The following is a 25,512-nucleotide window of genomic DNA, read 5'->3' as shown; positions in this document are numbered from 1 at the left end:
TAGAAGAACAGAAATACCACAGGATTATAGATGACAGATGAGGAACTGAGGGAACCATTTGGTGGTCACCTAGTATATGAGAGGTCATCTAGTACAATCCTCTCATTTTACAGGTGAGGAAACTGAGTATGAGAGGTTCAATGACTTAATCCAAAGTCACACAACATTTAGTAATGGAGACAAGATTTAAATACAGATCCTTAGTTTCTAAAGTTAGCTATTTCTGAGCCAATCTTGATCTCCTTAAGAAACCAAACCTACAAAGGAACAAAGTCACAAACTGATAGAAGGTAATGGTAAGGGAATTTGAATAGCTTCCCTGCCCCTTAATAGGCCCATGGGACCTGCTTTGAGCTTTGGTCCAACTTACAGCTTGAGTCACACAGAACCCATGGTGGGAGAAGCGTGCTGAACAGGTGGAGCACGAAAAGTGCAGCAGGGAGAGTGAGGCAGAGTTAGGAGAGAGTGAGACAGAACTGAGGCAGAGCAGCTAGTGTGAGTGAGAGAGGGGCATTTTGCTTAAGGGAATTTGTTTGTGGGGAGACCTGACAGAGGGAAGGCTTAGAGATGGTGGTGCTCCCTGGATTGGTAATGTGTGCAAATTTCCTTGTTATCATGTTAGAATTGACTTTCTGGCAACTGAATAAATGTTTTGGTTTCATCTTTGAGGAAGAGAGTTTATATTTTGCAAATTTACCCCGAAAATATGCATGCATATCCATAGTGATGGCTGTGAGTATCTCATTGGCATCACATAGAACTAGAGAATATGGCTATGACCATAACAAGTTTCCTCCTCTCTACCATTCTCTTTCAGTCTGTAGACAGGAAACATATAGCAATCCTAACTTAAGTACCAGAACAATACAGAGGAAAGGAGAAGAGACAGTAGGAGAGGAGAAGAAAGGAGAGGAGGGGAGGGGAGAGGAGGGGAGGGGAAAGGAAGGGAGGGGAGGGGAGAGGAGAAGAGCACAAACAAGCATGAAAGAGAACAATACCATGGTCATCTCTGAAATCCTCCAAATAATTCTCTGGACTCTTAGAGTACACCAAGAGATTAATGTTGGGCTTCTAGCACTAGGCAGAAGTTATTCACTCAGCACAGGTTGTAGGTACCAAAGAAGGAAGGTAGTGTCTTTTAAAATGGAGAACTGATGTTTGTTTGAGAGAAGGCAATAAGTGAAAGGAGTCCAGAACCCTGTGCTTATTTAGGAGATTCAAGATGAAAATCATGAGAAGTAGCATGTGAGACGAGGGGAGCCCAAGAATGACTGGGAGGCGTCCCGATGCACAGAAGTACAGAGTGATGATGAGTCATTCTCATGGACCGTGGCACTGGTAAATGACCTAGGGCTGATAAATACTTCCTAGGATGCATTTGCTACCTACAATTTCACTCTGTCCTACCTGCAAGCAATTCCCATTCCTGAAACCCATAATGTAGAGGAAGTGTGACATCTGAAGGCAGAAGGCTTTGTTGATTTGTTTAATATCCTCCTTTACCTTCTTGCTTAGCCCAAAGATCAAAGGATATCTTAGAATCAGTGTCCTGCCATAGAAGTAATAATAGTGCTATGAGAGAGGGACATGAACTGCTTATACTTGGATAAGATGAGCAGCAGGAGGCGGTGAAGGAGGAGGATGACAATGATTATACGTTATGGCTGTTGTGTCCAACTCTTCATGACCCCATTTGGGGTTTTCTTGGCAAAGATACTAGAGCGGTTTGAAATTTCTTTCTCCCACTCTTTTTACAGGTGAGGAAATTGAGGCTAACAGGGTTAAATGATTTGCCCAGGGTCATACAGCTGTGTGGGTCAGAGAACGCTGACAAATAAAAATCAGAGACATCTCAAGGTAGAAGCAAAGCAGCAAGATTTTATTATGATCTCGCTAGAAAGGACATCTCCTCTCTGATAAGTAATCAGGAGAGTGAGGTAATTACAGAAAGCAAAAATAGAGATTACAGAGCCCTAATGCAGACCCCCCCCCCCCCCCCCCCCGCCACTGGCCTTTTACTCCCATTGACTGAGAGGCAGGCTCACAATATAAACACGACAGTCTACCCTGTGAATAACCAATAGGCATTATATTGATGTAGATGTTGATATGGCAACCCAAAGGGAGTTTGTGTTATGCTGGTATGGCAACCCAAGGGGGCAAGGGGGGGTTGTGTTATGACAACTCAAGAGGGTTGTGTTATGTTGATGTGGCATATGATTTCTGCGAAACTGAAACTTAGGCCTAACCATCTACTAAAAGCCTTTTGTTAAGCACTGAAAAGTCTTCACTAACTTCATTTCATTCACAGCTAGTAAGTAGCTGAGGTCAAATTTGAACTCAGGTCTTCCTGACTCCAGGCATGATACTTTATCCACTTTGCCACCTAGCCCAGCTATTATATAACTGGCATTTATTTATCACTTTACATTTTAAAAACTCTTTACATGGGTTGTTTCATTTGATCTTTACAATAATTCTAATAGAAGGGTGTGGTACAAAGAAAAGGGTTTGGGGGTAAAAATTTCCTGAATCTGCCATGTACAACCTTTGTGACCTTGGGTAAATTATTTCACATCTTTGGATCTCTTGTTTCATCCTTCACAAAATGAAGGAGGTAGATTAGATTACTTCTAAAGTCCCTTATGGCTCTACATCTGTGAAATCTTACTTTTGAGACAGGTTGGTGGCACAAGAGGTAGACCACTAGATGTGGAGTCAGGAAGACCTGGGTTCAACTCTAGGCTGAGACACTTGCCTCTGGTGTGACCCTGGACAAGTCACTCTCTCTCTCAGCATCAACTTCCTCATCTATGAAAGAGATAGAAAAATAAGGTTGTAGTAAGGATCAGATGAAGTACATATATTTATGAAATACATGTTTATTTTATAAACCTAAAAGTACCATATAAACGTTAGCTATTATTGTGTTTTATACATGAAAGGAGAATAAGGTAAGTATTATCCTGGATGAAAATATGAGAATGGAATAAATGGAGTTTTACAAATAAATGGTTTTCTACAGTGTCACGCAACTGAGTGAAGGTGTAGACAATACAAGATCTCTCCATTTGTTGTTTATTTTTTTTTAAGTACATTTGACTCCACAGAATAAAATTCAGCCTTTCACCCAACAATGTGGCTGGAATTCATATTGGAAAACTAGGGGTTGAAAGCCCTGCACCCAATCAATGCAAATCACAGAAGGCCAAGACAGTTTGACTGAATCAAGCAATCTAGAGATGAACAAGTATTCAATCAATCTGAGATGATTAAGGTGCTTTGATCACTGGACAAAAGCAGATGATGCCACAAAGAGGCATTTTGTAATTGGCTGAAAGAATCATTGACACCTCTGGGTTTCTTCTAGAAAGCAGCCAGCTATTCCTGGAATCTCATGGTGCAGGGGCAGACCAGTTCAGTTGGGGGGCTTCAGCAGAGCTCCTGATGGGGAAAAAGGAGTCATTCCTACTTAATAATCATACTTAACCACCACCCACCCTGAGTTTTGGGTTTTTTTTTTAGAATAACCACTATCTAACCATGCCTCTTGTATCCTGTACTAATGAGTTTGATTTCTTGAACCTGTGTAAGACTTTACATTTATCCCCATTCACTTCTATCTTACATTTAATCCAGGGGCAGCTAGGTGGTGCAGTGGATAGAGCACCAGTGCAAGAGGCAGGAGGACCTGAGTTCAAATCTCATCTCAGACACTTGACACTCACTAGCTGTGTGACCTTGGGCAAATCACTTAACCCCAATTGCCTCATCCTGGGTCATCTCCAGTCATCCTGATGAATATCTGGTCACTGGATTCAGATGGCTCTTGAGGAGAAGTGAGGCTGGTGACCTGCACAGCCCTCTCTCACTTAAAACAAAGTCAAGTGCCAGTCATGTCATCATTTCTCTGATGGCATGGTCTTCTTCAGTAGTGAAGGATGAACACACACATTTAATCCAATGCTCTAGTTTTTTGTACATTTTTGGGTTCTGCCTCAGCCATCTGGGTTTAGCTGTCCCTCTCAGCTTTGTCATCTTTAAACATTCCATCTATTCCTCTATCTGAGTCACTGATAAAAAATGAGGGTAGGCACAAACATCTGAGACATCAGTGATGGATAAAGCATGGCTATTGTCCAGATTATCATGTACAGTATGATCATCTCACTTAGTCCAACCACATACACATGTCAGGCGCTGCAGATGGACAACGTGCTCGGCCAAGAACTGAAGAGGTGTAGAAAGCAGTCTTGTGGAAAGAAATGCAAACCACTACAGTATCTTTGCCAAGAACACTCCATGGACAGTAGGGTCTATGGGGTCATGAGAGTTGGATATGACTGAATAATTGAACAGTAAACCACAGAGAGCCAGTTAGATGGTCTTCAATGATTCCAAGCTATTCCCTAATGCAAAAACCCATCTTCTTTTAATGCCAACATTTGTCTGGTGATGCAATGAGGCTACGGACCATGATATAACTCAATTTATAAAGACATTGCTGCAGTGTAAGAGGGGTTTGCAAAGTGGGTTATGAGTAGAATGCAGTATATTACCAACAATGACTTTTGAGTAAGAAATGTCATAAAGTTGCTAGTACAGGAAATGGATGATCAGAAAGGGAGAGGGGCTTGAGATGAAGCCAGAGTAAAAGATGACAAATGAACTCCTTGGTTTCAATGGGATAGTAGATGACCTAAAGGCAGGCCTCCAGCTCATCACGTGGATTCCCTGTGGAGAACTGAAGGAAGGACCCAGATGAGAAGATCAGAGGATTAGGAGGTGTGATTGCCTACATGGATGAAGCGATGGCTTTGCTGAAGCATGATTAAAAGGATCCTCTTACTGTGCAGAATCCTTTGAAATGTCTCATTATTCATTTGTTTTCATTCTTTAGATGGGAAAATCCAAATACTAAGAAGTAAATTCACGAGTCCTCTCTCCTCCCCCCACAAATCAGTAAAGCAGTGAACGAAAAATGAGAGTTTGTGGTGGTTCAGTACATGGGGATTGATGGCTAACTCTGTTTAGCATGATGGTGGGCAGGTTCTCCAATTAGCAAAGACATTACTGACGAGTCCCATTTACATAACCTCAATGACAGCTCTGTGTTATTCTTAGACTAGAGGCTCTTTTTCTCCCGTTAGGCATGGATTCTCAAACAAACAAATAATTAAATACATATGACACTTTTCTTATTTTAAAAGATAATATTCATTTTAAGTGACCCACACAGAAAAACAACTCTCTTCCCCTTTTCTGAAAGCTGAAAACATTAAATGATCTTTAATTTAGAGTTATTAAATGTATTCTCTGATCTTTTTATCCCCACCAAAATTGATTTGTGGCAATCTTCTCTTGCATTCATGTGGTCATTCTTTTATTATAATCAAGAAAGCAGAGACAATCAATCTATGGAGTAGGAACCCAGTATTGGCTGCCAATAATCTTGATAAGGTCAGCAGCTTCTCTTCTCCTCTGTGACTGCCTGCAGTGGTCTATGAAAGCAGAGCTGACCTAGGATTCTGACCCTTATATCTCAGCTTACTGTATTAATAGGAGGGAAAACAATGTAATCAAGGGAAATCTGTGTGGCAGCAAATGGCAGCTCTGGGGATGCTAGTTCTCAGAGTGACTTTGCTTATGTAAAGAAGCCTGTTGGTATTTTTCATCTCATTTGTTATTTCAGGTGACATATTTGAGGAGCATGCTACATACATCTTTATCCAAGTTACTAACCAAAAGCTTAAACACCCCACAGTCATGCTATACTCAGATACCTTGACAGAGTTTCTCCTTTCTTTTGGAATGGTTAATACCCAGTGGATTTGAACTCTGAAAGGATGAGCACGCAGTGGCAGGAGTTTTGAAAGAAACAGAAGGAAAGAGACAGGGGGACTAATATGAGGTACCCCTACCCACAACTGGAGAAGAAGGATTGTCATCTTTCCCATACCTACAAAGTGCCAGAGAAAGGTAGGCAGGACAGTGGGAAGTTTTATCCTTAATCTTCTAAGCCATAGCAACCAGTGCAGCATGAAGTGATAACACACGGGCTGATCTGGATAACTAAAGTCCCCTAGGTAGTGGATTCAAATCTGGTCTCAGACATTAGCTGTGTAACCCTGGGCAAGTCACTTCACCTCTGTTTGTGTCAGTTTTATTATCTGTAAAACAGGGATAACAGTACTTACCTCCCCAGATTGTCATGAGGACCAAATGAGATCAGAACTCTAAAGTGCTTAGCATGGTGCCTGGGATATGGTAAGTACTATATAATTGTTAGCTACAAAAATAATTATAATTATTATATCACATACTTATGACAGGCCTAGGATTGATTTCCTAAACTCAACTGCATTTTTTTGCTCAGCTGATCTGTTGTATTCTCTAATTATAAATTTTTTCTGTTCCTCCATCCATGGATCTTCATCCAAAATATACCAGTGAAGCAATATGTCCAACCCAGTACTTGTGGCCATCATACTGGGAGATGACCTCCGAGGAAATGAACTTGGCAACTGTGCCTACAGGGGTTATAGTCTCAGCTCTTGACCTAAAAAAGGGAGTTCAGGAAACCAAAGTCCTTGGAACACTGTGCAATGGTTCAACATCAGAAACTGATATAATTTTATTAGCCGAAGTGACATTAGAGGTATGAGCATCTACTTTGCTGCTCCACCCTAAGGACCATCTGAATTGTCACTGAAACTTCCATATATGGTGTCTCCCACATCAAAATGTGAGCTCTCTGAGAGCAAGTGTTGTCTTACATGTCTTTGCGTTCTCAACACTTAGCAGAGTGCTTTGCACAGAGTAAGTTTAGTAGTTTAAGAATTCATTCATTCATTCATTCATTCATTCATTCATTCATTCATTCCATTAGGCTTTTCCCCTCTGGTTCCTGGATTTTCTCAACCCACTTCACCAGTCTTCCTACTTTTTACTACAATATATGCATCAGGAGCTTTGGTTCAGTCAAAACTTTCACCCCACTAAATAGCACTGGTGATTCTTCTGTGATCAAAGCGATCAGCTGATCTCTTCGAGTTAGGGCCATGACTTCACTTTGCTTGTTGCTAAACATTGGGTATTTGGCATCGGAAGTCAGGGATTTTATGACTGGCTTCTTTCTTAGATTTTGTCTCCTGGGAACTTTTGGCTCTATCAAGTGGAGAAGGGGAAGAGTACAGGGGGAGGGACTAAGCATTATATAGTGTCTACTATGAGTCAGGCACTGTTCTAAGAGTTTTACAAACACCATCTCATTTGGTACAACTCTGCAAGGGAGATGCTATTATTTTATTATACCTATTTTACAGTTGTGGAAACTGAAGTAAACAGAGGTAAAATGACTTGCCCAGGGTCACACAGCTAAGACGTATCTGAGGCTAGATTTGAACGGAGGTCTTTCTGATTCCCGACCCAGCGCTTCTAATCTACTGTAACACCTAGCTACCTTCTTCTTTACTGTAACTTTCTTATTGTCGTTCAGTCCATTTACTCTTGTCTGACTCTCTATGACTTCTAGCTGGGGTTTTCTTGGCAGAGATACAGGATTAGTTTGCCATATCCTTGCCATTGGAAAGATGAGGAAACTGAGGTAAACAGGGTGAAATGACTTGCCCAGGGTCACACAGCTAGTAATTGTCTGAGGCCAGATTTGAACTCAGGAAGGTGAGTCTTCCTTGACTCCAGGCTCAACATTCTATCCACTTCACCACCTAGCTGCCCCATCACCGTAACCGGTGTCTATTGTATTTGGTTTGGTTTGTTATATAGACGTCATCGTAGATCTAGACCTAGACATAGATATAAGCATCTTTGCCATACTGTTACATGCCATCATCGTGGCTGACAAGGGATAATTGTAGGTCACCTCTATAACAGTTGCCTGACAAAGACAACTCCAGTAAATAATTGTTCTTAGCTTCAGACTGTTGTTGTATCCAAGGGCAATGAATCAAAGTTTTTGTTTCCCTCATAATATAGGAAGTGATGGAAAACATGAATGTGGTTAGGGATATTATTATCATAGAAAATCAAATGACATAAATGCATATCTATATCTATCTAGAGAGGTATCCATATTTATCTGATATATGTACACTATATATTTGTAGCTATAGATCAAAGTATAGATGTACATATATATATAATATACATATTTATGTATGTGTTCCAAATTTCTGTAGTAGTAAGATCATTAACTGTACACTGGAAGTAACGGAAAATATGGAAATACTTAGTGATTTTTACCATTACAAAAAACTGAAACTCATACAAACATAAATCTCTATCTCCCTATCGTTATACATACTATATCTGTCCTGATTCCTATATATGTATATACATATACATATATGAACATCCATCTGTATCTATAACTAGATCCATAAATGTACATACAGATGTATCTTGTGTGTATTTCTTTTTTCTGTAATAGTACAATCACTAACTATATCCATGTTTTCTTTCATATCCTCTGTGTTTGAAGAAAACAAGCCAACCCAAACCTTCCATCATTGTCCTTGAATATAACAATGGCTGAGGCTTAGAACAATCATCTGGCACAGTCATTTATATCACGCAAGTGTCACAGGGGTGAACTCTAATTATCCTTTGTCAGCCACTCTGACCAAGGGGAGCCATTACGGCAAGGCTACCTTTATGTCATACTTCAATCTGACAGTGCATTGACCTGGTTGGCTGGGAAGGCAAAAGTATGGAGCTTTTGCTTTGGAATAATTTTCAGATCCCTTGGAAGGGAAATTTTTTTCAGAGTAATTGAGCATTGAGTGACCGGATGCCCTTCCATTTCTTTTTATTCAAAGTTTGTTCTAAGTCCTCACCAGCTTGTCAATTGGGACCAAAATGGAAATTATTTATTCTCTCTAAAGATTTAGCAAGTTTAATTTGCTATTTTCTTTTTTTAAAAAATGAGAAGGCAAGAGGATCCGAATGGATGGTGGTGAGACACAGCTTTAGAATTCCATGATATTCTTCAGCTTAGGGAAATCCCTCAATCAGCCTTTAATAATAGGATCATAGATTTAGTGCCAGAAAGGACCTAGTCTAGTTCAGCCTTCTCATTTTACAGATGAGGAAATTGGAGTCTAGGGAAGCAACCTGCTCCCAATCACACTGGTGGACTCCTGCCAGAGTCAGGATTCAAGACGTGACTGTAAATCCAGTGCTCTTTCCATCACATGATACTGGTTTGTCTGATATATAATTTAACGGGGGGGTCCTTTGACCCTTAGAGAATAAATGATTCAGCTATTAAGTTGTCAGGGACAGGATTTGAATACAGGTCTTCTTGACTCCGAGTCCGGTATTACATTCATTATGTATGTGCCTTAGAATTCCATGAAGCTCATGATAAGAGATTCAGGTGATTATTAATATTATTATAGTAACAGTAATAACTCCTCGCATTTGTACAGTACTTTATACATTCCTCTAAAAATCATTATTCTTATTTATCTTTTGTTTTCTCATCACTTCGTTTCTAAATATATCCCTTTCCCTTTTTATACTTAAAAGAATCATCCTTTATAGCAGAAAAAAAGAGGGGGGGAAAACAGCTTAGCAAAGATAATGAATACATTGATTGGGGCTCCAGTGAGGAAGCAGTCCCCCCACACAGGATGTGACCTACCAAGAGGTAGGAAAGGGATCGGCATCGAGGCTGTGGATGAATGACCAATGAATGAAAAAGCATTTACTAAGCACTTTGTATGTGCAAAGCACTGTGCTCAGCTCAGAGGATAGAAATCCAAAAGAAGGGCGTGGACAGTGTTAGTATCAAATTTAAAATAACTGAGTTAGGGAGAAAGGGCAGTTAATAATGGCATTGTCTGTGAACTATTGGCAAGTAAGTAAAAGCATACAGTAAGATTAAGTATTTGGGTATGAGTCCCTGGGGAATACGAGAGTGTATATTGTACTCTGGGGTATGAATTTAGACATCTGGGGAGTACACAAAGAGTTGGATGGGTGGAAGCTGACATGCTCTTCCAGAGCCTTGAGACTGAACACATCTTTAGTACTAATGGCCAATTCCCATGGAGTTATTGTAGTCTTAAGGAGCTGGGCTAAGTCCTGCTATGTGTAGCTATCTGATTGGCATAGTTCTAAGCTCCTAGTGCGTGGGAAAAAACGGAAACTGGAGAGAAATATGTAATCCAGAGTCTGACAAAGGACAAAATTCTTATAAGTGCCTGTAAGTGCATCTGTTCCATTATAGTCTAGAGAAATTACTTTCTTCTTCTTTTTTTTAAATCTAGGAACCCAGGGGCTGGGGGAAAGGAAAAGAGGAGATCCCTGGTTCCATAGCTAGAAAAGGGGAGAGAAGTAACCAAGAAGTAGCAGAAAGGTGATGGCAGATAGACACCGCCTCCATTCTCCCCCCAATCCCAGCCCCCAAACGTAAGAGTAAACCTCACCTCAGGCTAGAGAGCTTTTGAAAGAAAGTAGCTCCTCAGTCAGGTCTAGATTTCAATGAGGAAACTGAGTCCAAGATAATAATTGACAAGCCAAAGGCCATGCAACAAATCACTAGAGGTACCTTAAACAGAATCTGGGTTATCTAAATCTTAGTTGTGTTTGCTTTTTCTGTTTAAATCAAGTAATAGAGAGGAGCTGGAGAAAAGGAGAGTGAGATGCAGGGAAGGGAAACTGAGAGAAGAGAAAAAGAGGTACTTTGGTTCAGTCCAATCCAGTATTTGTGAAGTGTCTATATGCCAGGCACTGTGCTTACTGAACTGTTCCTGAGCTCTAGAAGCTTACCTTCTGAGTAACACACGAACGTATTAGAATCAGCATGACACTGGAGGAAATGATCACTAACAATTAGGTTTCCTGTAATGTTCATGATTCATGTGTACATGGCAATTTACAGAGAAAAGTCGCTATGGTGCCTGAACTTTTCTCATTTACCTCTTAGCCATTGGGTTGTGTTTGCCCACAGGACCATTTTTCTAGACATCACCTTTCAAAGCATCTCTAGCGTTTTGTTTTAAATGACACGATAGGGACATGTGGATTAATGTAGGAAGGGCACAGGCGAGCAGTCACCTTGATGGCTGCCTCTGGCCAAACTCATTTTGGGTAAGTCTTGACACTGAACAACTGCAGGAAAAACCAGCCCTTGATTCTGTGGCCCCCTGGGAACGTGGGGGCCAATCCTCTTTTCTTCTCATTATGTATTTTTTTGCAAGGAAGTTTTTGGAAGAGTAAAAATAAATGTTTTTATGAGGCTCAGCTTCCCCATATGTCCTAGCTAAGGTGAAAAGCAAGAGTTTGGGGGCACTTTTTGTTTAGGGTCCAGATTTTCTTCTGGCCATGGTTTTGTTTTCCTTAGGCAGCTACATAGCACCAAAGTGGACAGAGAACTGGTCTGGCATCAAGAAGACCTAAGTTCAAATCTAGCGGTAGACACTTACTAGCTGTGTGATCCTAGACAACTCATTTAACCTCTATCTGCCTTAAGTATCTCAACTGTGAAATGAGGTAGCAATAGCACCTACCACCCAGGGTTATGAGGATGAGGGACCCAGCACGTAGAAAAAACTTAATATATGCTTGTTTTCTTCTTTCCTCCCTCCCTCCCTTCCTTCCTTCCTCCCTCCCTCCCTCTCTTCCTTCCTTCCTTCCTTCCTTCCTTCCTTCCTTCCTTCCTTCCTTCCTTCCTTCCTTCCTTCCTTCCTTCCTTCCTTCCTTCCTTTCTTCCTTCCTTCCTCTGGAAGGGACTTCAGAAATATGCTTATTCAAACTCCTCATCTTACAGATAAAGAAACTGAGACCCAGGAAGGTGAACTACCTTCTTCCAAGTCATCCAGCTAAGAAGTATCTGAGGAATCCAAATCCAGTGCTTCTTCTGCATCCTACTGTACCGAATTAATCTATAACAGAAGATCAAGACTGAGTGCTGTAAGGACCTCTGTGTTCATCAGCCTTCCCCCGGACCCTGTTTTACGGATGAGGGAAATGACGCCCAAAGAGGTGAGGTGACTTAGTCTCAAATCACAGGATCCTTAGCTCATAGATTAAATCTTCAAGGGAGCTTAGGTTCATCCAGTGCAAACTCTTTATTTTATAGAGGAGAAAAATTGAGGCCCATGGAGGTTAAATGACTTGCACAAGGTCACAAATGTAGAAATGGCATCCAGGCTCAGACTGCTCTGCTTATCCGTCATAAAGCATTTTGAGGCACATCTGCATAAAGACAAAAACAAAAAAACCCAAAGTATTTTATCCCCCAACGAACTTATTCCATAGCTCTGGGTGTGAACAAGAATCTTATCATGATGCCTGTGCAGTATGGTACAAATCAGCATCTTTCCTATTACTGCCTCCTTTAAGCTTAAATTCAGGCAAGACAAGCTGCTCTCTATGCACACAGCATGGCGCTTCATCAGATGGCTCCATCTGAAAAGGCCCCGCAAGTAATCACATCTCCTGTTACAGCAATTCACACATGTAGAACCTAAGCCAGGGCTGCAGCGCATGTATTTCCCAAGAGGCTTTTGGAGGTATTTGGAAATAAGTGGGAATGCTTTTTTCCTTTAGAATTAAAGAAGAGATTAGGACGTTTCTGCCTGATTCTGACATGCATTAAGGAGAAGAAGCACCTTGCACCTGAGAAATTCAAGTTATAATCTGGGTTATTCAGAAAAAAATAAAATACAATTTTCTTTTACCAAATGAGAACCAAACCTTCAAGAGATTAGGAAAACAGGGTGTGGATGCTTAACATTGTTCAGGTAATTTTAGGTCAAAGGAAAATCATTTCAAGTTAACTTTTCACATATTTCTAAGAATCAGGATTAAATTCATTCTTCAGATGCTGGTATTACTGCTTCTAAGGACATTCCTAAATTAGATGCTAGGTCCAGGCAATGACTCCTGCCTATCCCTAGATAACTTATTTATCTCTACTTTGTAGTGGAAAGAATACTGGACTAAGGGTCAGGAAGACCTGGGCTGACATACCACCTTAGAAGCCTACTAACTATGTCATCATGGGCGTATGTCTCTGATCCTCAGTTTCCTCATCTGTAAAATGAGAAAAATAATACCTGTAGTATGAACCGCATAGTCTTTAATAATGCATTAAATGAGATTCTATGTATGTATATAGATATAAAGAATTTTGCAAAATTAAAAAATTCCTATTATTATTACAGCTATATTATTATAGCAGTTAGGTGGTATGGTGGACAGAGCACCAGATCAGGAGTCAGGAAGACTCATTTTCCTGGTTCAAATGTGGCCCCAGATACTTATTATCTGCATGACTCCAGGCAGTCACTTAACTCGGTTTGCCTTAGTTTCTTCATCTGTAAAATGAGCTGGTCAGCCAGAAGTATACTATTTTTCCCTTCCTTCCTTCCTTCCTTCCTTCCTTCCTTCCTTCCTTCCTTCCTTCCTTCCTTCCTTCCTTCCTTCCTTCCCTCCTTCCTTCTTTTCTTTGTTTTCAAATCTTCTTGCAAAAAAAGACTAATATGGAAATGTTTTACATGATTACATATGTATAACCTGTATCAGATTATTTACTGTTTCAGGAAGGGGGAAGGGGGAAGAAGGGAGAGATAGAATTTGGAGCTCAAAATGTAAAAAAAAATCTCAATGATAAATATTGTTTTTACATGTAATTGGTGAAAAATAAAAAGCTGGAGAAGGAAATGCAAACCACTCTAGTCTCATTGCCAAGAAAACTCCAATGAGGTCATGAAGAGTCAGACATGACTGAAATAAATGGAAAACATTATAATTATTCTTATCACTGCATCTAATTTCAATGGGGAAGTCAAACCAAATTTTGAAACATTCAATCCTTTTTATGAATGCCTTTTGTCTTTATACCACACCTTCATTTCCTAATTTAAATCTCCCTTTCACATAATAATGGATGGCATGTATTTAGCATTGAAGGTTTGCAAAGTGTTTTACATGTATTATTTCATTTGATCCTCACCACAACACAGGGAGATGGGAGCTGTTATTGAGCTTCTTTTACAGATAAAGAAAGTGAGGTTAAGAGAGAGAGGTTTATTGCCTTGCCGAGGCTCGTACAAACTATGTTTGAGGCAGGATCTGAGCTCAGGTGTCTCTGGCTCCAAGTCCAGGACACCATCTCTCCACTACATAGTTTCCTGTCCAGTGAGCTATCCATTATCAAAGAGCTTTAAAAAAGACAAAAAAAGGATATTAGCAAAGCTAACCAAAGCATCCACTCTATTTGATGATACATGAAACATTCTATACCCATAGTTCTCCACCTCTGCAAAGAAAGGAGACACCTGCATTTTCTCAACTCTTTTTGGGGCCCAAGCTTGGTGTTCATAATTATACAACATTCTGTTTCATTATTTTTATTTTTGCCATTTTATTGTTGTGGTCACAACACAATTTAAAAGAGAAGTAGTGTCTTATTCTAAACCAACTTTAAAATGCTGCTTTTCTCAGTGTAATTTCTGCAAAGGCTAGTAACATGGATAAAAGTCTTCAGTAGGACCATAATAACTTTTCCCAAATCCCTTTTCACTTAGTACTTTGCTAAAATAAGAAAAAATGTTCCCATGAGTGAAGCTTTTTGACTTTCCCCTCATCCATAAGATCCTGGATTTAGAGCTAGTTGGGAGCATAGTGAGGACTCCCTTGGTACAAAGTGGGTGGGTGTTGTGCCCCAGCTCCTAATTAGTGGTTCCTAATGTTGGATGAGTATCAGACAGAGGGCAATATGGAGGCTTGGAACCAGTGTGTGTAGGCTGTGAAAGGGAGCAGGACTAAAAGGTGTCATTGGGAAGGATGACAGTCATATATTCAGAAGCCACGCAGTGTAACCCTGTCATTCTTAATGAGGAAACTAGAAGCCAGGGAAGATGCCCAAGGTTGCACAGGGGGTGAAAGACTGTGTGAACCCACTACGAAAATAATAATGATCTCTACCAAAGCGCCTACTTTTCACCATGCCCATTACTAGCTATCTCATGTGATCCTCACAATGAGCCTGCGTGGTATCATTGTCCTTATTTTACAGATAAGGAAAAGAGGCAAACAGGGTTGGTGTAGATAAGTGGTGACACAGAAGAGCTCTGGGCCTGGAGTCAGGAAAATCTGAGTTCAAATTCTGCCATAGACACTTCCTAGCTGTGTGACTCTGGGCAAGTCACTTCTCCCTGTTTGCCTCATCTGTAAAATGAGCTGGAGAAGGAAATGACAAATCATTTCAGTGTCTCTCCCAAGAAACTCCAGATGGGGTAACGAGGAGTGGGACAGGACTGAGTGACAATTCTTGAGGATGAAGAAAAGGCACTGCTTTCCATGGCCATGCCCACTGTCTGGTCAGTCCTCTAGCCATAGCCCCATGAGCAGCCTGCCCGCATTCCCATCCTGAAAGTATCTAAGCTCCCAGATGTGGGCAGCGCAATAATTAAAAAAAAACCAAACTAGAAAATAATAACAAAAGTCATCTGGAAAAGCTAAAGGTCCAGAATATCAAGGGAATTAATGGAAAGAAATGCAAAGGAAGGTGGCCTAACCATACCAGATCTTAAAGTGTATTATAAAGCAGCAATCATCAAAACTACTTGATGCTGGCTAAGAAACAGAGCAGTGGATCAGTGAAACAGGTTAGGTATACAAGACAACACAACAGCCAATGACCATAGTAATCTACTGTTGGATAAGCCCCAAGACTCTAGCTTTTGCCATAAGAACTCACTATTTGACAAAAACTGCTGGGAAAATTGGAAAATAGTATGGCAGAAACTAGGCAAAGACTAACAGTTTACACCATATACAAAATGGGTGCATGATTTAGATATAAAGGCTGATATTATTGGCAAACTGGGAGAGCAAGGAATGGTTTACCTGTCAGATTTATGGAGAACAGAATCTATGGCCAAACGAGATAGAAAACATTATGAAATGCAAAATGGATAATTTTGATTACATTAAATTGAAAAGGTTTTGCACAAACAAACCCAAGGCAACCAAGATTAGGAGGAAAGCAGAAAACTGGGAAAGAATTTTTACAACCAGTGTCTCTGATAAAGGCTTCATTTCTAAAATATATAGATAACTGGGTCAAATTAATAAGAATACAAGTCATTCCCCAATTGACAAATGGTCCAAGGATATGATATGAATAGGCAGTGTTCAGAGGAAGAAATCAAAGCTATCTATAGTCAGATGAAAAAAATGCTCTAATTCACTATTGATTAGAGAAATGCAGATCAAATCTCTGAGGTGCCACATCATACCTATCAAATTGGCTAACATGACAAAACAGGAAAATCATAAATGTTGGAGAGGATGTGGGAAAACTGGAACACTGATGCATTGTTGGTGGAGTTGTGAACTGATCCAACCCTTCTGGAGAGCAATTTGGAACTCTGCCCAAAGGGCTATAAAACTGTGCATAGCATTGACCCGCAGTAATATTGCTTCTCGGTCTGTCTCCCGAAGAGATTGTAAAAACGAGAAAAGGACTCCTAGGTACAAAAATATTTATAGCAGCTCTTTGGGTGGTGGCCAAGAACTGGAAATGGAGGGCATGGCCACCATTGGGAATGGCTGAACAAGTTGTGGTATGGGAGCATCATGGAATGTTGTGCTATCAGAAATGGGGAGCAGGCTGACTTCAGAAAGACCTGGAAAGGCTTATTCAAGAGCAGAGCCAGGACACTGCACATAGTAACAGCCAGAGGCACAACGTCTGTTTTTAATAGACTTAGCCCTTCCCAGCAATGCAAGGACCCAGAACATTGCAAAGGACTCATGATTGGGAAGGCCACCCACATGCAGAGAAGGAGCTCTGGAGTCTGCCTGCAGAGGACAGGACTATGTGGTCCACCTGGCTTTTGTTTTTTGTTCAAAATTTCTAATTCTCCTTCACATCATGGTTAATGTGAAAATATGTTTAATAAGAATGTTTCAGTAGAACCCATATTGGATTATATGTTGTATTGGGGAGGGGGGAAAAAGGAGAGGGGAAAGTTTAAAACCCAAAATTTTATGGAAATGAATGCTGAAAACTAAAAATAAATTAATTATATTAAAAAAAAAAGGAAGGGGTAATGGTGTTTTGCATGGCCACGCCCACTGTCTGGCCGCTCCTCCAGCCACACCCCCTTCAGCCCCACCCTGAAAGCGACTAAACTTCCATTCTTGGACAGCGCATGCCTGGGTGTCGGGTTACGCTTTGGGCGTTGCGGTGAGGGAGGGTCACCTCCGCCGCAAAAGGGAAGCTCATGTCCTTCTCAACATGGCGTCACGACTCCTCCACTCGCTGTCCACGGGAAGGGACGTAGGGGAGGGCGGGGCCACGGGGGGGGGGGAGTCCTATCCAAATCTCGTGACCACGCTCATAATCACTCCGCCCCTCAAACTTTCTGGACCTCCCCCAGCTCGCACGTGGAGTTGTTGTGGTAGTGACGTCAGGCGGCCCCCGGAAGGATTCCTGACTGGCAGCAGAGGTCGCCAAGATGGCGGCGCCCAGGAAGCCGGTGAGCGGCGTGATGCCGCGGTGATCTTAGACGCGCACTCGCTCGGGTCTGGCTGAAGCGACCCCGGGCTGAGGCCATGGCCGCCGGCGCCTCCCTCGCGGACCAGCCGGACTTCGGCGTGTCCCTCTTGGTGAGTCCCGCCCCCGTCTCCGGCTTCCGTCTGGTCACCGGCCCTCCTCGTCCGACCTTGTCCTCGGACAGACTCTCTCCCCCGACAGCCCCAAACTGCTGGAGCTGGAGCGCCGGGTGAGCGCGTCTGCCGGCCTTCTGGTCAGGGCCGCGTAAGGTGATGTTGGGGCAGTGCTTGGGCCGGCCTCCGTAAGGGCTGCTGCCCTTGCTCCTTCCCCTTGCTCCCTTCCCCTCTTCTTCGCTCCCCCCTCCCCTCCCCCCTCCCCTCCCTCCTCCCTCCCCCCTCCCCCCTCCCCCCTCCCCCTCCTTTCCTCCCTCCTTTCCTGTCTTCCTCCCTCCCCCTCCCCCCTTTCTTTCCTCCCTCCTTTCCTGTCTCCCTCCCTTCCCCCTCCTTTCCTCCCTCCTTTCCTGTCTCCCTCCCTTCCCCCTCCTTTCCTCCCTCCTTCCCTCTCTCTTCCTCCCTTCCTCCCTCCTCCCTCCTTTCCTCCCTCCTTTCCTGTCTTCCTCCCTCCCCATCCCCCCTTTCTTTCCTCCCTCCTTTCCTGTCTCCCTCCCTTCCCCCTCCTTTCCTCCCTCCTTCCCTCTCTCTTCCTCCCTTCCTCCCTCCCTCCCTCCCCCCCTCCTTTCTCCTTCTCTCCCTTCCTAGAAGGTGAGCCTCAAGCCTGCTCTGTCCATAAGGCCTCTTAGGAAGCCCAGTTCCTTTGGAAGCTGGTCTCAGATGCCAGCTTTCCACGAGCTCTTCCTTGATCCCTTCCCGTGCTTGAACGTCTCCCCTGGAATTACTTTCCCCTCTGCACATCCTTAGATGCGTGTGCATTTTCTCCTCGGATGGAGTCTGAGCTCCTTAATCATAGGGACAGTTTCATTTTGGCCTTGATCTTCTCAGGGCCTGGCACATAACTGATCAGCAGATGCATTTTGTTTGGCTAAAGCCTTACCCAAAACCCGCAGTGTGAAAGAAGCCTGAGGAGGAAGGTTCCAGGAGGATTTCCTCTAGGAGGTGGCATTGAGAGTTAAAGGGTGGAGAGGGGCAGCAGAGAGGGAGGGGCTCCTGGGCATTCCAGAGAGTGCTGGCCGTGTTAGGGAAACAGAGGAGCAGTTTGATTGGAGGGGAGTAATAGGAGATGAGGCGGGCTGGTGGCACAGTCGAGGGCCCTGAATGCCAAGCAGAGTCATCAGAAGTTTGCTCAGAAGACAGTAGAGAGCCGTAGTAGTGATGTGGCTTTTCTCTGCGTAAGAAAAGAAGGAGAGAGTGTTGGGTAGACCCGGAGAAAGCCATACCTGCAGAGCTGGGTGGTAAAGAGGCCAGCTGGAGGTGGGAGCTGGGGGTGGACAGCAGGGGCCAGCCAGTCTTGTTGACCTAGAGTGTAAGCAGGATGAGTTCTAGGGCAGAGCCGGCTGGGCTTCAGGGCTTTTCTGGATTCACTCCTTTTTCAGGGGGACCTCAGGTGTGTGCGATCCACCTGACTTCTAACGCTTCTCATTAACCCCCACAACCCCTCTAACTTTATTTACTTTTCATGGTCTCCTTTTTAATTTTATGAAGGGGAAAGGAAGGGAATAAACATTTATTAAGCAGATGCTATGTATCAGGCACTTCGCATTTCATCTTTCCAAAAACCCAAGGAGATACTTACTATAATTATCCCCAGTTAAGGAAACTGAGGCAAACAGAAGTTAAGTGACTTGTCCAGACAGCTATTAAATGTCTGGGGCCAGATTTAAACTTGAGTCTTCCTGACTCCAGGTCCAAGTACTCCCTTGCCCTGCGGAATATAAGCACTTTCTGAGGAGGGGCTGTTTTCATCATTGTATCTACGTATTTGTATAGTGCCTAGCACATAGTAGGTACTTAGTAAACTTGTGTTGAATTACATTATTTCAGTGTAAATCACTGATCAGTGTGTTCTGTCTTAAAATTTCCAGCTGTCACATGTAGTGAAAAAACATAGGGTGACAATTTATTCTTTTCCCTGACATCTAAATTTCAATTTCTTGACTTAGTAATTTATGTTCTCCTGCTTGGCATTCAACAGCGTTACCGTTGTAAAACTGCAGGGAGACTTTTGAAACATCCGGTTTACTCACATGCTGTGGAGGAATACTCATTCTTACTTGTTTTTCTTTTTAAAATTGAAAATTATACATTTCCAATTAATAGTAATATTTCTCACTTTTTTCGTACAGTAAGCTGTGACTTGCTATAATTGGGCGACAGTGGAAAGAACCATAATAAGAATGTGTTTGAATCTGAAGCCAATGACAAATGACTTTGAAATGATCTTTTTCCTGATTCTGTCTCCACCTCTTGTGGTTTATAAAGATCAATACCTGGGCTTCCCTGTCTGTAGCATCATCCCTCCAAAGATGCATCTTGTCCTTGGACATGTCCACCCGTGAATTCCCAGGCCCTCTTTGGAGGTTGGTTTTCTGAGACCTTTCCTCTGTGTCATAGAATCATTGAGTTTTAAAATTGGAAACCACCTACATAACCCTTTGGTCCAACCCATGCCAGACAATAGTTCCTTCTGTAATTTATTTGACAAGTAGTCATCCATGCTTTTCCTGAATACCCCAAGGAGAGGGACTAATCCACTTTCCAAGATGGCCCATTGCATTTTGACCTTTAAAACAGTCTGTGGATACCAGTGCAGCTGCTCAGCCTAACCATCTGTTATCCTATGCTGTTTCCACATGACCATTAATAAGTACGTTTTGATTCATTGACCAGTGTACCTTCTTTCCTGATTATACATTTCCTGGGTCATATCTTTTATATGACTTTTTGGTCTATTTGTACAGAAAATGGTACAGCCTGTTGATGACCATCGTATCACAGGTACACCCTCCATTACCCTTTGTATCACAGTTTGAAGCCATATAGCATTACTAAAATAATACTGAGGTTTAAAAAGTATCTTTTATGTCAGAGAACAGCTGAGATGCTTTAAAAAATATTGTGCACTTTCCCAAATTCAACCCAGTTTCTTTTCTCTGTCATATTCAGTTTGGAGTCCAACTCATTGGCCATCTATAGTTCCAATTCCAATTATGTGCGTTGATGAGTTGACTAATTGGATTGCCAGCTATTTGTCATAATCTGGGCCAAAGACACTCTTCTTCCATTTGGTTGTTTCTGTTTAACTCGTTAGGCTAATATCTTTTCAGGAACCATAGATTTCATGAGGTGTGAGGGGTGGGGGTGGGCCCTCACCTGCAAACAGAAGCATCTGGAGGATGATGTTCTTCTGGGAGTGGAAGTTATTGCTGAGCTAGAGAGTCACTCAGTCAGGAAACATTTATTAAAGGCCTACTATGTGCCAGAGTTTTGGGAGTCCCTTGGATAGTAAGGAGATCAAATCAGTCAATACTTGAAATTGATTCCAGCTATTCACTGGAAGGTCATATGCTGAAACTGAAATACTTTGGCCACATAATGAGAAGATGAGACTCATTGGAAAGGACCCTGATGTTGGGAAAGATTGAAGGAAAAAAGGGGACATCAGAGGATGAGATGGAGAGAGAGTGTTGTGAAAACAATGAACATGAGCTTGGATAGACTTCAGGGCATAGTGGAGGATAGAAGGCCCTGGCGTGCCATGGTCTATGGGGTCACCAAGCATCGGATACTACTGAATGAATAAATGACAGCAAATGTGCCAGGGATTGTACTAAATGCCAGGCATACAAATACTAAAAAAAAGGTCGTCCCTGCTGTCATAGAGATACCGAATAAGTATTTACTGAATTACTTAAAGGCATTTGTGCATATTTCATCTGGTTAGCACTCTAGCCCTCGATGAGTACAGAAAGGCAGGGTGAGGATTCATTAGTAGATATTTATCAGTACCTCCTGTCTGCAGAATAGTGCTGGTAGTGGTGGTCGAGGGATCCAAATTTTGGGTAAGATAGGAACCCTGCCCTCCTGCAGCTTATAGTCTAATAGGACAGTGAGACATCTGTGAAATATACAACGTTATATGATAAATGTATTAGAATTAAAACATTTGAAAATGCATTTTATTGAAACCTTTTATCCCCACATCACAAGCATTTCTAGGAAAAGGACATCCCACCTCTCACTCTTGCGCCCTCCCCAGTGACAGAAACACCACCAAGCAGTAACACCCAATCCAGTTCCTGCATTTTGACCATGTTTGGAACTACTATTCTGTTCTAGTCGGCCCCTTTCACTCTGCTGGTATGTCTCCTCATCTGGGCTCCGGATTCTTTGCCTTAGTCACAAAGCAGTGTGCTCTGTGAGAGCTGAGGAGGAGGCTTGGGGAGGTCTTCATCAGGAAGGAGTTGCTGCATTGGCATTTAAACAAAGTATGGGAGGAAGGCTGAGCATTCCAGGCCAGGGAGGAATTGAGCAAGGTTACAGAGGCAAGAAAGAGTTAGCTGTATTGAGGAGAGAGAGGAGGGACCCGTTGGGTGGCAGTGTGATGAGCTAAGGTGAGAAGGTGGCATTTGGGCTGGGGAGTGGAGGGCTCGAAGGCTGGAGAAGAGTTTGAATGTTATCTTAGTGGGAAGTAGGGAAAGGTAGTCTGGAGCTAGACTGTGCCAAGGCCCAAATAGCAGCCTGAAGACTTTGTGTCTTGCACTAAAGGCCATGGGAAGCCACTTAAGGTTCTGGAGCAGAGCAGTGATGGCTCAGACTTGTGTTTTAGGAATATTGTTTTGGCACCTATGGGGAGGAGGGATTGGAGAAGGAAGAACCTGGCCCCTCAGGGAGGAGGCTGTTGGTTGGTCTTAGGAAAAGGTGATGAAGGCTTGAAGAGTGTGGTAACCAGTGAAATGGAGAGAAAGGGAAGGATACTTCGAAGACTTTGTAGTTGATTGGCTAGGGCTGGGGTGGGGGCAAGAGTTGAGAATACTGCTGAGGATGCAGACCTAGGATGGTGGGGCCCTAAACAGAAATGAGGAAGTTTGGAGGAGAGAGGAAAGGGGTGGAATTGCAATTGTTCATGGGGTATCCATTTGGTGACTTAGGATTAAAGCTTGGGAAAGGTAAGGGCTGGATCTCCAGAGCTGAGAGTCATCTGCATGGGAATGATCATGGAAGCCATGGATGAGCTTATCCAGAAAAAGAAAAGGAGGACCAAGGCAGCACTTAGGGTTGGCATGGGAATTATGGTCCAGCAAAGGAGACTGAGTTTGGGGATCAGCCAGGCAGGAGAGGAGTTAAGAGAGGGGGCAGCTTGCTGAAAAGAGTATCCAGAAGAAGGGGGTGTCAGGAAGGATGAGAACTGAGGAGAGGCGTAGAATCCACCAAGTAAAGGTCCATGATTTTATGCTGTTACGTACAGGGAACCAAGAAATATGCTGATCTTGGGTCGGCAGGTGAGATGTCTTTAAATGTACTCATCACGAACCTCTGAGCTCAGGCCGAAAGCAGGGCTTGGCAGGTTCCTTTGGTGACTGCAGTAGTCCTCTGGGGACATCTGTCATTCTGGCTGTTTCTGTCTACCTAGCCCCCTCCTACCGGGAACAGGAACCTGGTCCTAACAGTCTACATTGCCCTCAGACACCTTCACCAGCCTGTCCATACGTAGCAGACCTTCTCCTTTTCAGAGTATTTCCTGGTCAAGGAAAGTGACCACTCTCTCTGAATACACTTGAGTTTAGTTAGCATGAAATGGGGCCTAGAGTGGCCAGAGTGAGTTACTGGGTCTAAGCAGGAGGTCAGAGAGACAAGACCACAGGCTAGAAGAGGAAGGGAACTGAATCAGATCGCAGAGAAGACCTGCAGGTGTGTTCATTTGCCTGCTTGGCTTAGACAACTCGGTGTTATTTTTTGCTCATTAAGAGGCAAGCAATTAGTGTTCACTTTTCCCACTTTTTCTGGTTATTGTGGTGCCAGTTTTTCCTTTCAAGGAAAAGAGAAGGTCTCATAGGGTACAATCCTACTCTGTGCCAGCATTTTAATGTTAAAAAAAAGTGCTAGTTAGATACTTTTTGATTTTAGATACAGAGTGTCACAACTTTTCTGATCGCAGGATTTAAGGCTGTATGGAGTTCTGGCTCTAGAAGGCTGACGTGTCATCAAGGTATTCCTGTGGCTAGTTGCCAGCCCTGCATCCGTACATGGTTCATTTGGTGCTTAGCAACTTCAGTTTGGAGTACCATAAATACTAAAAGTAATTATTTGCCTGATAACCCCCATGCTAATTAATTGTCCATGAACAAAAGCAAACTCTTTAGAGGAAAGATGATTTTCTGACTTGACAGTTTATATTAATGTTTGACATGATTTTTATAATTGAGTTTACATAAACATCAGTTAACATTTTGGCTTGCTATATTAAATGTTACTTCTCTGTATTTCATCCAACTATACTTGAGCCATTTCAAAGGAAAGTATGAGGTATTGATTTCTTGGTTTCAGAAACAAATTCCACGAGTACATTACTGAATGTAAATTTTCTCAGACCCCTCCCGCAGCACCACTGGTGGTGTATGAGCTCCTATAAGGGAATTCTTATCTACAGTTTAGAGCTGGGGGGATGGGGAGAGAAGGGGCTGATGTGGTAAATAGAGCAGTATTCTTGCTCTCTGGAAGGTTCTGAGCTAGCTGATTTTTCTAGCTTCATGAATTTAAATGACATTTTATATTATAGAAGTTTGAAATCCACAGAAGCAATTAGTAACTTTTGATTCATGTTTTACTAGATAGCTAGATTAAATCTAATCAATTTTATACTGAGAAGATACGAATTCTGATGAAGGGAGGGTTAGAAATCAATGCTTGCAAAGTAGCCAAATAGATTAAAAGAGTAATTAACTTATTGATTAAAACTTTAGAAATAGAGAGCAAACACCTCTCCGAACCCTCTTCTAAGATTAAAGAGAAAATTAGAATTAAGTGCTGCATTTTTTAAAGGCTCCAGCCATGCCAGATTGCCTTGGTTGTTTTTTTCCCTCTCCTTGCCACTTTATCTGTAGTAAAAGCAGATATCTCTATTTTGTGGGAAAATGAAGAAATAGAAAGAATAGATTTGATTTTCAGTATTTGATTTTCTTTCCATTCTATACAGTCAATGTTCAGTAGAGAAGAGTTAGGAAATTGTTACCGTTTTTGCTTTTGAGACATTTTCTGTGAATTTTTTTGGTGAGCAAAAAAGACCAGCCTAGTATGGAAATTATATGTTGACATACTCAAGCGTTTTAGCGGTTCTTCCCCGTCTGCTCCTGTGGTTCTGCACTGTAGTAGTTGGTGGTGGTCTCCAGGCTGCTCTTCTCTGACTTGCTGTTTAGGGAGATTTGTCTGAGGACAAGGGTTCTTTGCATTGGTCTCTTGCTGTTTCCAGCACACCAGTGGACTCTCTTGGTGAGAAGTACCAATTTCCTGATGGTCCTCTGGGCTGCCTGTCACACTAGAATGGCTCCTGAATTTAGAGAAGTGTGGGTCCCATCTCTGTTCAGATGGCAGCCTTTGCTATTTCTCTAGTATGGTCAAGTCTGTCGATGCTTACCTGGTCGCTGCGTCCTCACGCAAACCCCATGGAGCATATTCCAGATAGAAACTCCACATGTTATTACCTCCCTTTTACTGATGAGGAAACTGAGTCTCAAAGAGGCTAAGTGATTATACCCAGAGTTCAGAGCTGGTGTGTGTTAGATAAGGGTCTGTAGAAATTGATTCTAGCTTCTTCCTGGCACCCTACTGGTCATTCTTTCCATCCACCCCTCTGGTCTCTACGGTAATTATCATTTAGATGTTGGGCAAATCTGACTTGGGAGCCTTCTCTCTGAAATGTCTTCACCTGATATAAACCACTTTTGGTGCCCCTCTCTTCAAAATGGTGTCTTCGGAACTTCCATGCCTTGGATACCCGCATACATTCATCTTACTTTCAATTAT

General features: G+C 42.4%; 1 protein-coding gene across 6 annotated transcripts in view; it reads left to right on the top strand.

Moving 5' to 3' along the window:
- The first annotated feature begins 17,412 nt into the window (after nt 1-17,412).
- Nucleotides 17,413-25,512, top strand: part of SLC25A26 (solute carrier family 25 member 26) — a 189,340-nt gene continuing 181,240 nt past the window's right edge. The window contains exon 1 of one of the 6 annotated variants that reach the window (XR_011964751.1): nt 17,413-17,649. Coding sequence is in view for 3 of the 6 variants with exons in the window: in XM_072598731.1 (XP_072454832.1) it covers nt 17,596-17,649 (54 nt within the window). In the remaining 3 variants the exon portion in view is untranslated. The remainder of the gene's footprint in view (nt 17,650-25,512) is intronic. The other 5 variants (XR_011964752.1, XR_011964750.1, XM_072598731.1 and 2 more) reach the window with 5 other exon arrangements.

The sequence above is a fragment of the Notamacropus eugenii genome, chromosome 3, assembly GCF_028372415.1.
Source record: "Notamacropus eugenii isolate mMacEug1 chromosome 3, mMacEug1.pri_v2, whole genome shotgun sequence".
Lineage (NCBI taxonomy): Eukaryota > Metazoa > Chordata > Mammalia > Diprotodontia > Macropodidae > Notamacropus > Notamacropus eugenii.
Note: the sequence above shows the minus strand (reverse complement) of the source record. Positions and strands in the feature narration are given on the sequence as shown.